The sequence below is a fragment of the Bufo gargarizans genome, chromosome 1, assembly GCF_014858855.1.
Source record: "Bufo gargarizans isolate SCDJY-AF-19 chromosome 1, ASM1485885v1, whole genome shotgun sequence".
Taxonomy (NCBI): domain Eukaryota; kingdom Metazoa; phylum Chordata; class Amphibia; order Anura; family Bufonidae; genus Bufo; species Bufo gargarizans.
In genome coordinates, this window is record NC_058080.1 from 246,970,453 (window position 1) to 246,984,796 (window position 14,344).

Sequence of the window (14,344 nt, forward strand, 5' to 3'; positions counted from 1 at the left end):
TATGTTTAATATTACTTTATAATTATTATTTTTTGATTAAAGGGAACCTGTCACCGGGATTTTGTGTATAGAGCTGAGGACATGGGTTGCAAGATGGCCGCTAGCACATCCGCAATACTCAGTCCCCATAGCTCTGTGTGCTTTTATTGTGTAAAAAAAAATGATTTGATACATATGCAAATTAACCTGAGAGGAGTTCTGTCCCTGACTCCTCTCACGTACAGGACTCATCTCAGGTTAATTTGCATATGTATTAAATCATTTTTTTTTTACACAATAAAAGCACACAGAGCTATGGGGACTGGGTATTGTGGATGTGCTAGCGGCCATCTATCAACCCATGTCCTCAGCTCTATACCCAAAATCCCGGTGACAGGTTCCCTTTAATGCAACAGCAAGACAGAACAAAAAGTTTAAAGGGGTTGTCGAGCTGGTTTCTTCCAAAACAGCACCAAACCTGTCCTTAGGTTGTGTGTGGTATTACAGCTCAGCCCCATTCACTTAATTGGAGCTGAGCTTTAAAACCATGGACAGGTGTGGTGTGGCTTTCTTCCAGAAACAGCGTTTGTGTAGTCCTGGACAATCCCTTTAAATGCTGTCCAGCACCTTGCCAGTTCATTATCCTCTGCACTTACCAGAGTAATCTGAGACAGACTGATTTCTTAGGATGCGATGCTTGGCAATCCTTTTTAAAAATGGTAGTGGTTAGGCTCTCTTCACACTTCCATAGTGGTTGCCGTTAGGTTGTATATACAGTATATGTATAAAAGCTAAGCCTGATGATTTGAGGTTCACCATGTGATGGGATGCACAGTGACTAGGGATGAGCAAATTTCATATTTTGAAGTTTGTGTGCGGATTCGTGTTGTGGTATTTACTGAATTGCATTATGGATTCAGTTACCACGGACCATAACGCAATTCCATGATGGAATGCCTTTAGAGGCATTCCGTTATTCATGCCGTCATAATAGAAGTCTATAGACTGCATAATTGATCCGTCCGGTTTCCGTTATGCAGGAGAGGACTCCAGCATTGCATTATGGTCCTTGATAATGGAATCTATAATGCAATTCAGTAAATACCACAACACAAACTTCAAAATATGACATTCGCTCATCCCTAACAGTAACGCATTCAGCGCTAATCTTCCCCTCATATGATGGAATTTGTGATGGAGAAGCCAATGCAAATATGTGAACAAAGCATTCAGGTGGCCATACACAATAGTCTAAAAAGTTGATCAAAATGGACCATTTCAACCAAAACGAACGTTGGGTGGGTGAAATTTAACATTGAACTATCGGTTTAGCCGACAGATGATGGGCCATTATCGTTAGAATAGAAGTCAGCCATGTTTAGTATTTTCGTCTGATAGTTGTTCATAAACGAAAGACCCTTCCTTGAAAGAACTTTCACAGATGGACAAAAGATCTATCACCCGGTTTCATTGAACATACATGTGCAGTCTGAACAACTGGACCGGTCAACATGGACTAAGATGTGTATGGCTGAGTCTACAAAACGAAAGTTCACCAGAGGTTTGTTTAACCATCAACCAACCTCTATCTGATGTGTGTGGTCATCTTTAGGCAATTTATCTATAGTCTGTTTGTATAAAGTGAGCATGTCGTGCTCAAAAGCTGGATTGGCGTTGTGCAGATGGCATGGACTGACTGCAGCCATGCTGCTTTTCCCGTTCTAGACACATTTACGCGCATTGAGCAGCAGCAGATTGTCAGGAAGGAAGTGTTCCTGCTCAACAGTCAGCTGCTCGTTTAGCGGGGGTGAAGCTCGGCAGTTACATGCAGAGATCACCTCCACAGTACGAGGACAAGCGGTCGCTATTGCCATGCCTCGTCTTCATACAGCTGCATTGTTTCTGGGAAGCAGATCACTGTTTAGACTGCACAATCTGCTGCCCAGAAACCATAATTTAGGTGCCTACACAAACAACAAGATCATCAGATGAACAAGCGTTTCATTTATTAATCGGGTGACTGGGCGCCCCTTTACACCGACAGATTGTCGGGAACGAGCGTTCGCAGTAACGTTCATTCACGATAATCTGCTGTAGTAGTCAGATTTCTGTGAAATAAAATTTAGGCAATGGAATGTATATTTAGCTGGTTCTCTGCTGTCCAGGTCCTTTCTAAAAGTGCACTGACTAGAAGAAAAATCCTACTCTGACAATGGATTCACAATAAAAAAAATATTCTTATATAGAGAATAAGAACTGTTCTCAGCTCTTAATGAGGAGAGGCAATAGCAAGATACAGTATGTTCTAGTAATAACAGAGGAAAGGCCCCTTGAAATATTCCTACTGGTTAATATTAGAAGGTTAAAATGACACTGGAAGTAAAATCGTCTTTAGTGCGGAGATTCTTCATAGTTACTGGAAATGAAAGAAACAAATCCCATACATCACATATAAATTCATTAGCTCTTATATACAGGACAATGGAGTGCCATATTTACAAGATCCCCATGAACGGAGGAACTTCAGGCTCATGGCGCGCTATACCCTTTTTTACACTTTTCAATTAGTTACCAAGTAAATGGAACTAAAAAGAAAAAAAAAGGAATTAATGGACTGAGTGACCTTCAAGTTGTGTCAGGAAGTCAAAAGATGAGCCACGTTATCTTGATGGACGGGTCACTTCCCACTCCCTCTTCATGATAAAATGTATAGTTCTTATGTACAGGGAAGAAAGTACGGATGCTTGGCGGACCACTGTGATCCATCATCCTCCTCGGTAGATTGAGGTCAGCCGCTGCAGTTCTTTACAATTATCCATAGATATCGACTCTGCTTTCACTTTCAGTCTATTATCCCGGTAAACCTTTGCTGCATGTATTAAATCTGCTTCTAAAAAGAAGAAAATAAATATTACAATAAGAAAGTAATTTCAATCTTAACCCCTTAAGGACCGGGCTCATTTTCACCTTAAGGACCGGGCCATTTTTTGCAAATCTGACCAGTGTCACTTTAAGTGCTCATAACTTTCAAACGCTTTGACTTACCCAGGCCGTTCTGAGATTGTTTTTTCGTCACATATTGTACTTCATGACACTGCTAAAATTGGGTCAAAAAAGTTATTTTTTTTGCATAAAAAAATACATTTTTTACCAAAAATTTTGAAAAATTAGCAAATTTCAAAGTTTCAGTTTCTCTACTTCTGTAATACATAGTAATACCCCCAAAAATTGTGATGACTTTACATTCCCCATATGTCTACTTCATGTTTGTAGCATTTTGGGAATGATATTTTATTTTTTGGGGATGTTACAAGGCTTAGAAGTTTAGAAGCAAATTTTGAAATTTTTGAGAAATCTTCAAAATCCCACTTTTTATGGACCAGTTCAGGTTTGAAGTCATATTGTGAGGCTTAGATAATAGAAACCTCCCAAAAATGACCCCATTCTAGAAACTACACCCCTCAAGGTATTCAAAACTGTTTTTTCAAACTTTATTAACCCTTTAGGTGTTCCACAAGAGTTAATGGCAGATGGAGAAACAATTTTGAAATTTCTATTTTTTGGAAAATTTTCCAATATAATAAATTTTTTCCAGGAGTAAAATAAGGGTTAACTGCCAAACAACACTCAAAATGGGTTGCCCTGATTCTGTAGTTTCCAAAAACACCCCATATGTGGTCGTAAACTACTGTTTGGCTGAACGGTAGCACATAGAAGGAGGGGAACACCATATGGGTTTTGGAAGGCAGATTTTGCAGGACTGGTTTTGTTTATACCATGTCCCATTTGAAGCCCCCTGTTGCACCCCTAGAATAGAAATTTCAAAAAAGTGACTCCATCTAAGAAAGTACACCCCTCAAGGTATTCAAAACTGGGTTTACAAACTTTGTTAACCCTTTAGGTGTTCCACAAGAGTTAATGGCAGATGGAGAAACAATTATGAAATTTCAATTTTTTGGAAAATTTTCCAATATAATCAATTTTTTCTAGGAGTAAAACAAGGGTTAACTGCCAAACAACACTCAAAATGGGTTGCCCTGATTCTGTAGTTTGCAAAAACACCCCATATGTGGTCGTAAACTACTGTTTGGCCGAACGGTAGCACATAGAAGGAGGGGAACACCATATGGGTTTTGGAAGGCAGATTTTGCAGGACTGGTTTTGTTTATACCATGTCCCATTTGAAGCCCCCTGTTGCACCCCTAGAATAGAAATTTCAAAAAAGTGACTCCATCTAAGAAAGTACACCCCTCAAGGTATTCAAAACTGGGTTTACAAACTTTGTTAACCCTTTAGGTGTTCCACAAGAGTTAATGGCAGATGGAGAAACAATTATGAAATTTCAATTTTTTGGAAAATTTTCCAATATAATCAATTTTTTCTAGGAGTAAAACAAGGGTTAACTGCCAAACAACACTCAAAATGGGTTGCCCTGATTCTGTAGTTTGCAGAAACACCCCATATGTGGTGGTAAACTACTATTTGGCTAAACGGCAGGACATAGAAGAAGGGGAACGCCATATGGTTTTTGGAAGGCAGATTTTGCTGGACTGGTTTATTTACACCATGTACCCTTTCAAGCCCCCTGATGCACCCCTAGAGTAGAAACTCCATAAAAGTGACCCCATCTAGGAAACTACGGGATAAGGTGGTTGTTGTTTTGGGACTATTTTTGGGGTAAATTTGATATTTGGTTGCTCTATATTACTCTTTTTTGAGGCAATGTAACAAAAAAATTAAAATCTAAAATTGTTTCTACATTCGCTATTTAGTTTTGTGGAACACCTAAAGGGTTAACATAGTTTGTAAAGTAACTTTTGAATACCTTGAGGGGTGTAGTTTCTTAGATGGGGTCACTTTTTTGGAGTTTCTAGTCTGGGCTACATCAGGGGGGGCTTCTAATGGGACATGGTGTCAAAAAAAAAACTGTCCATCAAAATCTGCCTTCCAGAAACCGTATGGCGTTCCCTTCGTTCTATGCCCTGCCGTGCGGCTATATAGCCATTTACGACCACATATGGGGTGTTTCTGCAAACGACAGAATCGGGGCAATAAATATTTAGTTTTGTTTGGCTGTTAACCCTTGCTTTATTACCGGCAAAATGGATTTAAATTGAAATTTTGCCCAAAAATAGGTGTTTTGGCACCGTTTTTATTTTATATTTTTAACACCGTTCATCCGAGGCGTTTGGTCAAAAGTTATTTTTATAGCGACGACTTTTACGCACGCGACGATGCCCAATATGTATGGCTCTCAGACTTTGGAGACACTAAGCAGGCATCCTAAAACTGCGGCCCTCCAGATGTTGTAAAACTACAATTCCCACCATGCCCTGTTGATGGCTGTAGGTTGTCTGGGCATGCTGGGAGTTATAGTTTTACAACATCTGGAGGGCCGCAGTTTGAGGATGCCTGCACTAAAACTAATATTTTTGGGGGAAAGAAAAATAGTTTTCGTGTCTCCAAAGTCTGAGAGCCATAGTGTTTTATGTTCTCTAGTGAACTGTTGGGGATTATAAAAATTTAGTACTCCATGGAAGTGTGATACTCCCTGAAGCAATCGATAACGCAGAGGCCCGGATGATCGGGGCACGTGTCGCACTGAGTGGTGGTGTCCTTCCGTATCCCCCTCCTGCGACACACTCTGCACTTTTTTTGGGTTCGTCCCTTCTTTCCAGTATGGGGGACCACACCTGGAAAGTGTTGGCCAGGGACGATCCGGGCGCCTCCAGTTCCCGAGGTACTCCGGCCTGCTCTTTCCCGGTCCGAAAAGATCAGGTCCTTGAGGACTGCCTCATAGAATTGGAGGAATGTCCCTGTGCTGCCAGCGCTTCGGGATAGTACAAAAGAGTTGTACATGGCAACCTGCACCAAGTAGACCGCAACTTTTTTGTACCATGCCCGGGTTTTGCGCATGGCGTTATATGGCGTGAGGACTTGATCCGAGAGATCAACTCCTCCCATATACCGATTGTAGTCGACGATACAATCGGGCTTGAGGACCGTTGCCGCGGTACCTCGCACAGGGACTGGGGTGGTGCCGTTACCGTGGATTGTGGACAGCATAAGGACATCCCTCTTGTCCTTATACCTGACCAGCAACAGGTTTCCACTGGTAAGTGCACGGGTCTCACCCCTGGGGATAGGTACCTGGAGGGGGTAGGCAGGGAGGCCGCGCTGATTTTTCCGCACGGTCCCACAAGCGAACGTAGATCTGGCGGCAAGGGACCTGAACAAGGGAATGCTGGTATAAAAGTTATCCACGTACAAGTGGTAACCATTATCCAGCAGTGGGTACATAAGGTCCCACACGAGTTTCCCGCTAACACCCAGAGTGGGGGGACATTCTGGGGGTTGAATACGGGAATCTCGCCCCTCGTACACACGAAATTTGTAAGTGTACCCTGAGGTACTCTCACAAATTTTGTATAGCTTCACGCCATACCTCGCTCGCTTTGTGGGAATATATTGGCGGAAACTGAGTCTCCCCTTGAACGCAATGAGCGACTCATCAACCGCGACCTCCCTTCCAGGTACGTAGGCCTGCTGAAATGTGGCCCCAAAGTGATCGATGACAGGCCGTATCTTATACAGCCGGTCATAGGCAGGATCACCTCGGGGTGGACATGCTGCATTATCGGAATAATGCAGACATTTCCGGATGGCCTCAAACCGGGAGCGTGTCATGACCATACTGTACAGTGGGGTCTGGTACAGGACGTCCCCACTCCAGTATTGCCTGACACTGGGTTTTTGGACTAGACCCATATGCAGCACGAGGCCCCAAAATGTCCTCATTTCGGCTGCACTGACCGGCGTCCAGCCACCGGGTCTAGCCAAAACTGAGCCTGGGTTTTGAGCGACGAACTGTTGGGCGTACAGATTCGTCTGCTCCACCATCAAATTCACCAGTGGGTTACTGAAAAAAAAACTAAAATAGTCAATTTCAGTAAACCCCACTGTGGGAATCTGGATTCCAGGATTGCCAGCGAAATCCGGAATCTCAGGCTCAAAGTCCACTGGGGGACACCAGCTAAGTTCATCGGCAGGGGTCTCCGGTGAACTTATTTGGTGGGCCGGGAAACCAGTACGAACCCCAGGGCGGCTCGTACTAGGGTGGGCCACAGGATCCCTAGCATGTGCGGCCCCTGGCTCCGCCTGGCGGCGTCTCCGCCGCCTTGGTGGCTCATCGTCATCCGATGATGATGAGGAGGATGCTGATGATAAGAGGAATGTGGGGTCATCCTCATCCTCACTGGGGCTCTCGGAGTCGGAGGCAATCTGGGCATATGCCTCCTCGGCCGAGAACACCCGGCGGGCCATGGGTGTGTGTGCGTGTAGGTGTGCGTGTGTGTAAAACTTTATTATATGTGCGTGTGTGTGGGGGCAACGGGTGTTCGCGTACTAAAAAAAGGAAAAAAGGGCAAGTGTTAGGAAAAAAAAAAAGTTGCTGATTAGCGGTACAACGCTGATCAGCGGTGGGGCAGGCGATGCGCTAACAGTGGACGGACGCTAAAAAGTGCCGACCAGTCAGCGAACGCAGAAAAAAAGTGGTGGTGAGGGGGCTAGTGGTGGTGGTGGGGGGGGGGGTTGGGGGGAGTGGTGGGGGGATGGGTGGGGGGGCTGGTGGTGGTGGGGGGCTGGTAGGGGGGGGCAAGTGGCAGGGGGGGGTCTGGGGTCTGTTAGATGGATCAAAAAAAGTTTTGTGTAAAAGTTAAAAGTTTTTTTTTTTTTTTTTTTTTTCCTAACTAACTTTTCCCTTCTTTCCCTGCCTAACGATGCCTCTCCCTCACTGACCCTAACCTACCTGGGTGGCGATGGGTGCAGGAGGGTGATGGATGGCGATTAGGGGGACACAGGAGCTGGTGCTGGACGATGCTGCCGGGTGCTCGTGCAGAACAGGAAGAGGAGGGGAGAGAGGAGCGCAGGAAGTTTGAATCTCGCGCCTCTCTCCCCTGCACCAATCAGCACCCTGGACAGCAGTGTTCAGCACCAGGGCCAGCACCGCCTCCTCAAATCCTCGGACTGCGATTGGTGGTGTATAATTACGCCACCGATCGCAGTCTTTTTCCGGTTCATCGGGTCACCGGACACCCGAATGGACCGGAAACGCAGAAAACCGCAGGTCTGAATTGACCTGCGGTTTTCTGCGATCGCCGATACGGGGGGGTCAAATGACCCCCCCCTGCGTTGTTACGGGATGCCGGCTGAATGATTTCAGCCGAAATCCCGTTCCGATTAACCCCCGCGGCGCCGGAATGCCGATTTTAAGTCAGGACGTACCGGTACGCCCTTGGTCCTTAAGGACTCGGGAAATAGGGCGTACCGGTACGCCCTGTGTCCTTAAGGGGTTAAAGCATCCACATTAATCCAGGGAAAAGCCCTCAGCTTTAAAGAGGACCTGTCACCTGGAAAAACATTGTGAACTAAGTATCCTGACATATACAGCGGCGCCCAGGGATCTCACTGCACTTACTATTATCCCTGGGCGCCTCTCCGTTCTCCAGTTATGTCCTCTGGTATTTTAGCTCACTTGGTTATAGTAGGCGGAGTCTGCCCTTGTTCTGCTGGGCGTCTCCTCCTCCTAGGCTGTAGCGCTGGATAATCGCAGCGCAGAGCTCACAGCCTGGGAGGTTTTTTTTTCTCCCAGGCTGTGAGCTCTGCGCTGCGATTGGCCAGCGCTACAGCCTAGGAGGAGGAGACGCCCAGCAGAACAAGGGCAGTCTCCTCCTACTATAACGGGAGAACGGAGCGGCGCCCAGGGATAATAGTAAGTGCAGTGAGATTCCTGGGCGCCGCTGTATATGTGAAAGGTCCTCTTTAAAGGGATTCTCCAAGAATTAAAAAAAAATGAAAATTAAATATTACTTTATTATAAATATATTCCCAAATACCTTTCAATAGTTATAATGGCTCGTTTGTCTGGGGAGCAATCATTAGGAGAAATAAAATGGCCGCTGTCTTATTAGTGCACACAAAACCTGTCCTAATCACACAGCAGGACAAGTTACTTCACAACACTGAGCTAAAGAGCTGCCTTAGGCCTCTTTCAGACGGGCGTTGGGGGAAAATGTGCGGGTGCGTTGCGGGAACACACACGATTTTTCAGCGCGAGTGCAAAACATTGTAATGCGTTTTGCACTCGCGTGAGAAAAATCGCGCATGTTTGATACCCAAACCCGAACTTCTTCACAGAAGTTCAGGCTTGGGATCGGTGTTCTGTAGATTGTATTATTTTCCCTTATAACATGGTTATAAGGGAAAATAATAGCATTCTGAATACAGAATGCTAAGTAAAATAGCGCTGGAGGGGTTAAAAAAATTTTTTTAACTCCCCTTAGTCCACTTGATCGTGTAGCCGGCATCTCCTTCTGTCTTCATCTTAGCTTTGTGTAGCAACAGGACCTGTGGTGACGTCACTCCGATCATCACATGATCCATCACCATAGTAAAAGATAAGTGCGGGTGCAATGCGTTCAACTCAACGCATCCGCGGGGAATACTCGCCCGTGTGAAAGGGGCCTTATCCTTCTCTCCTAGGTGTCAGGGATTATAATCCTGAATACAGATGAGATCTTCAGCTGAATCTCTGTAGGAATGAAGTTCATGAGGAGAAGGTCCGGTGGGGATGTGGCTGATGAGCAGCAGCACTTGTATGCAGTCTCCATTACCACAGTCTGTCCTGCATGTCCTCACTGTACTTCATGTCTCCTCATGAACTCCATTCCCACAGAGATTCAGGTGAAGATCATATCAGCTGTATTCAGGATCATAATCCCTGACAAACAGAGCAGAGAGAAGGATGAGGCAGCTCTTTAGCTCAGTGTTGTGAAGCAATTTGTCCTGCTGTGTGATTAGGACAGGTTTTGTGTGTACTAATAGGATGGCGGCCATTTTATTTTTCCTAATGATTTTCCTAATGAATTTGGGATTATATTTATAATAAAGTAATATTTACGTATTTTCATTTTCTTAATTCCCGGAGAACCCCTTGAAAGAGTAGCTGTCATCTTTCGCAACATGTCTGTTTTAGTTAAAATGGTTATGTCATGAAACACAATCTACATTTTTCCAAAACTGGCACAAGAATTAAAAATTTCGTTTAGCCACTGAGCTATTTAATAAATTGTATCTGTATAGCGCCACCTGCTGTTTGTTCTTTTCCTGACTTCTCCATGATGCTATATGCATATTGTGGGGTCCTTTGTCTAGGATCAAACCAACTTCTAAAATGATTTTTTAATTATGCATCCTTTGAAGCAAACTTATTTATGTCATAACTGCAGTTACAAACAACCTACGAACTTCATTTTAATTAGCACTCCAACAAAATTTTGTATTCTCTGACCTGTTAGAAAGAAAGGTACGTGATGTAAACTATAGTGAATGTAATCTTCTTACCAGTGACCATATTTCTGAGTTATAACTTCCCTTCTGATCCTCAGCTGTGTCACGTGATCATCACTCTGCCTTTCCAAGTAACACAAGACAGCAAGTCAGTTACTTCTCTATTCACTCCTATGAGACTGACATTGAGGCTCCTATAGGAATACATAGAGAAACTGGCTTCCAGTCCACACATAAGATGCTGTGCGATTTGAAGAGTCTGATTGTTGGTCACATGACACAACTGAGGATCAGAAGGGAGGTTATAACTCACAAATACAGTCACTGGTAACAAGATTACCTTCACTACAGATAACATCATGTACCTTTCTAACAGGTCAGAGAATAAACATTTCTGTGGGAATGCTTCTCTTCTCATAAATGCAGATGTGACTATAGCCTTACTTAATCAGTCTTCAGTGTAATCAGTTTAGCTTCTCTACATTGCTCTCACCACAGTGAGATTTGGTCCCTGTTCATATATTAGAGGCTTCCTTCAAACATATACATTGGGTGCATTGCCCAACATATACGTTCAATGAAAGGCTCGATGTATGCCAGTGTATAATACATCACTCACACACCCCGATTCAAAAACGTATACCACGCAATATACTTTTTTGTGGAATACTTCTGCATAGAAAATCCTAGTTGACTCCTGCTCACTATTTTATACAGAAAAAGGTAGACCTATCCGATGAAGACCAAAAGGACATTGCCTCTAGCAGAGGAATGAAGCCCTATGAATATGCAGAGATAGCGGCTGGGTGACAGGTTCATGGCTGCTCCATGGTATAAAGTTCTGTAACACCGTCAGCATAGGGAGGCTTATCAGTCATGACTATGCTGGGTGTCAACTATTAATATAGCTTGACATGCTTCAGTAAGTGAGCTCTAGTACGAGCGAACACAAGTTACCATGGCTAAAAAAACAATGGTGGCACTTACTCTGCTGTCTCTCTCTCCAGCAGTTATTCCGGACATTAGCCACATAATCCTCTTCAATGTTCTTCTCCAGCTTCTGTAGTAACATCCCGCTGTATTCAGACTGAAAGTCCTTGCTGACATAGTAAGCAACGTGAAGGTTTTCTGTCACACGCTTTATGGTCTGACCACTGGAAGGAGAGAGTCATACGTGTAAATGACTAAAGGATTGCAATTACTTCTCTAATAAGCAGGGTAAAATACTACTGTACCTAAAAATGATGCTTAAAAGTTACAGATCCTGCAAAAACACATAGTAAACAGCCAAGATAACTACCATTTATTTTGAAATCGGCTATAACATTTTCATCTGGTGCAAGAATGTGGATTAGGCCATGTTCATACAAGGCAGGCTGGTGCGCTGGATTCCAAAGAGAAGAAAACAATAACTGATCTTAAAGGGGTTATCCCATCTTAGACAATGGGGGCATATCTCTAGGATATGCCCCCATTGTCTGATAGGTGCGGGTCCCACTTCTGGGACCTGCACCTACAAGGAGATTGGAGCTAGGGAAAGTTGTGCCTGGAGGACCCCGGATTTCCCGGGGTCCGTCCACCACCAGGCGCAGCTCCCCGCATCTCCCATTGAAGTGAAAGGGAGCGCACCGCGCATGCGCGGCCACCGCTCCCATTCATTTCTATGGGTCCGACGGAAATAGCCGAGCCAGCGCTCAGATATTTTAGGCGGCTCCATAGAAATGAATGGCTGCAAAGATATATTAACTCTTTCCCGACTGCCCACTGTGTATATACGTTCTATCAGCACATGCCCCGTGCAGAAAGCACGTATATACACGTGCAGGCAGCACTTTAATCCCAGCGCTGGGATTAAAGATCCTGCTCCTGCAATCTAGCAGGAGCAGGTTGGGTCCCGGCTGACAGATATAGCGGGGACCCTGACGAGAAGACAGGAGCGGTTTATTACCGCTTCTGCCTTCTCCTGTGCCGTCAGGAGAGCCCTGTATGAGCACATGGTGGAGGGAGTAAGAAGCAGGAGAGCGGCTTCCTCTGTTAGGCTTAGCGGTCACGTGACCATCGGGGGTGTCTGGAGCAGGGGCAGAGCTGCAGGGTCAGCTCTGCCTGTGTGTCATCCTGTGGATGCCCCAGTTACAGTGGAAACTGTGTAAAAATAATAATAATAAAAAATACAAATACGTTTTTTTTTTTTATGCAGTCACTAACAGAAACCGTCACCATAGTCGCCCCGTTCTCTCAAACCTATACGTGATATGTATGAAAACAATCGTCACAAAATAGGGAACCTATTGCAATAATTAATTTTTGTGTCAGTTTTAATATTTAAAAAATAAAAAGCTGTAATAAAAAAAAAAGACTTTTTAAATAATAATTAGTAGTTTTCCTCCCAAAAAAAAAAAAAAAAGAATAATAATAATAAAAACATTAAAAGTCTTAAATGTCAAGAAAAAATAAAAAAATAAATGATAGCAAAAATTCTTTTGGTAGGCAAACAAATAAAAAAGTTCCGGTCACTAAACCACCACATCCACAAAATCATAAAAAGTTGCCTGGACATTCAGGCCTTTTTTGGGCCCGGTCATGAAAGGGTTAAATACCTGGCGACCCCCTTTTCGGGTGAAGATCTGCCAATTCTCAGCTCTTTTTCTGTCATCTAAGATGGCCAATGCTTCTCAGACTACCGGATGTACACTGTGCATTTGGTAGTTAAAATCACTTCCTGTTGTCCTTTGATTGGCCAGTGTTGCCCACATGAGCCAATCCAAGAGCAGGGCGGGACAAGCAGAAAGTGTCTTGAACTACCAAATGCAGTGTACATCTGGTAGTCAAAGAATCGGATGACAGAGGAGGAGACAGGAATCGGCAGATCTGCAGAAAAGGTGGTCACCAGGTAAGTATTCTGTTCTTTCCCTAGTTAATGTGATATTTTTTTTTTTCTAGAACCAGAGGTTCCCTTTAAGTTCACTTGACAATGTAAATTCATGTATATGGCATAAGCCATTTCAATGTTTTTATGGCATCTATGGCTTTACTTACGATTTGGGATACAAACTGTAAGGTGCATTGGAGACCAATAACTGGCTAAGCAAAGACACAAGTATCAAGACAATTATAGGCAGTAGCTGGATCAGCATGGAGAAGCCACCCTGTAGGGAGGAAAATATTATAAGAATTATAAATGTAACACATGTAAGGATATTTTAAAGGAGCTCCCTACCTCCCCCATGTCCAATGCATTAGAAATACTTACATCACCCCTCTCATCTTCTCGTTCGTGAGCACTGTGATGCTGATGTTGGTGGTGGTTACATGTGGGCCGTCCATTGGAAAACTTCCGGACATTTGCTGATGAGAATAGAATACGGATTTTATTTCTGCTATAGCACCAACATATTCTGCAGCACCGTACAGACACAGTAATCATGCACATCAGTCCTGCCTAACAGCCACTGTAGTGAAATACTCCACCAGTAGGTGGTTTAAGCAGCATTGATTGTAGGGACCTCTGCTGAGGGTGAGGTTTTCAAGGCTTCATTCATAATTCTCATTTTTAGGGGTGGGCAATTATAGGGAGAAGATTAGGGATATTCTGGATAGGTTATGTTTTAGGCACTTGGTTATTTCAGTGAGGAACCATTGAACCCGGGGGCTACTATGGCTTGAGGATTCATCAGAACTGTGTGTTCGGTGACACAATATCTCACATACTAGGGCCACTAGAAAGCACCTTCTGTGTTTTAAGTGTTGAAGAAAATCCACATAAAGGAACAAACTCCATGCAGATGTGGTCCTTTGTTAAAAAAAAGAAGGACCACAATGCTACAAGGCAATTGTGCCATCTTCTAAGATGCCATTGTGCTCATATGTTCCAACTGTGAGCTTACAGGAACAGTAGAAAAGATTTTGGAGGGCACACTTTTGGAAACTCCATACACATAGGCCCAGACTTACTAATCCTATAGATGCTGTAAACATAGACAGGCTGTGTAGACCTGCACCAGATTTATTACTGGGGCTC

General features: G+C 43.9%; 1 protein-coding gene across 1 annotated transcript in view; it reads right to left on the reverse strand.

Moving 5' to 3' along the window:
• Window positions 1-318: 318 nt before the first annotated feature.
• Window positions 319-14,344, reverse strand: part of DNAJB14 (DnaJ heat shock protein family (Hsp40) member B14) — a 32,141-nt gene continuing 18,115 nt past the window's right edge. The window contains exons 5-8 of the mRNA XM_044276176.1: window positions 13,577-13,671; window positions 13,363-13,472; window positions 11,314-11,480; window positions 319-2,869 (exon numbers count right to left, since the gene is read on the reverse strand). Coding sequence (XP_044132111.1) covers window positions 2,745-2,869; window positions 11,314-11,480; window positions 13,363-13,472; window positions 13,577-13,671 — 497 coding nt within the window. The 3' untranslated portion in view covers window positions 319-2,744. The remainder of the gene's footprint in view (window positions 2,870-11,313; window positions 11,481-13,362; window positions 13,473-13,576; window positions 13,672-14,344) is intronic.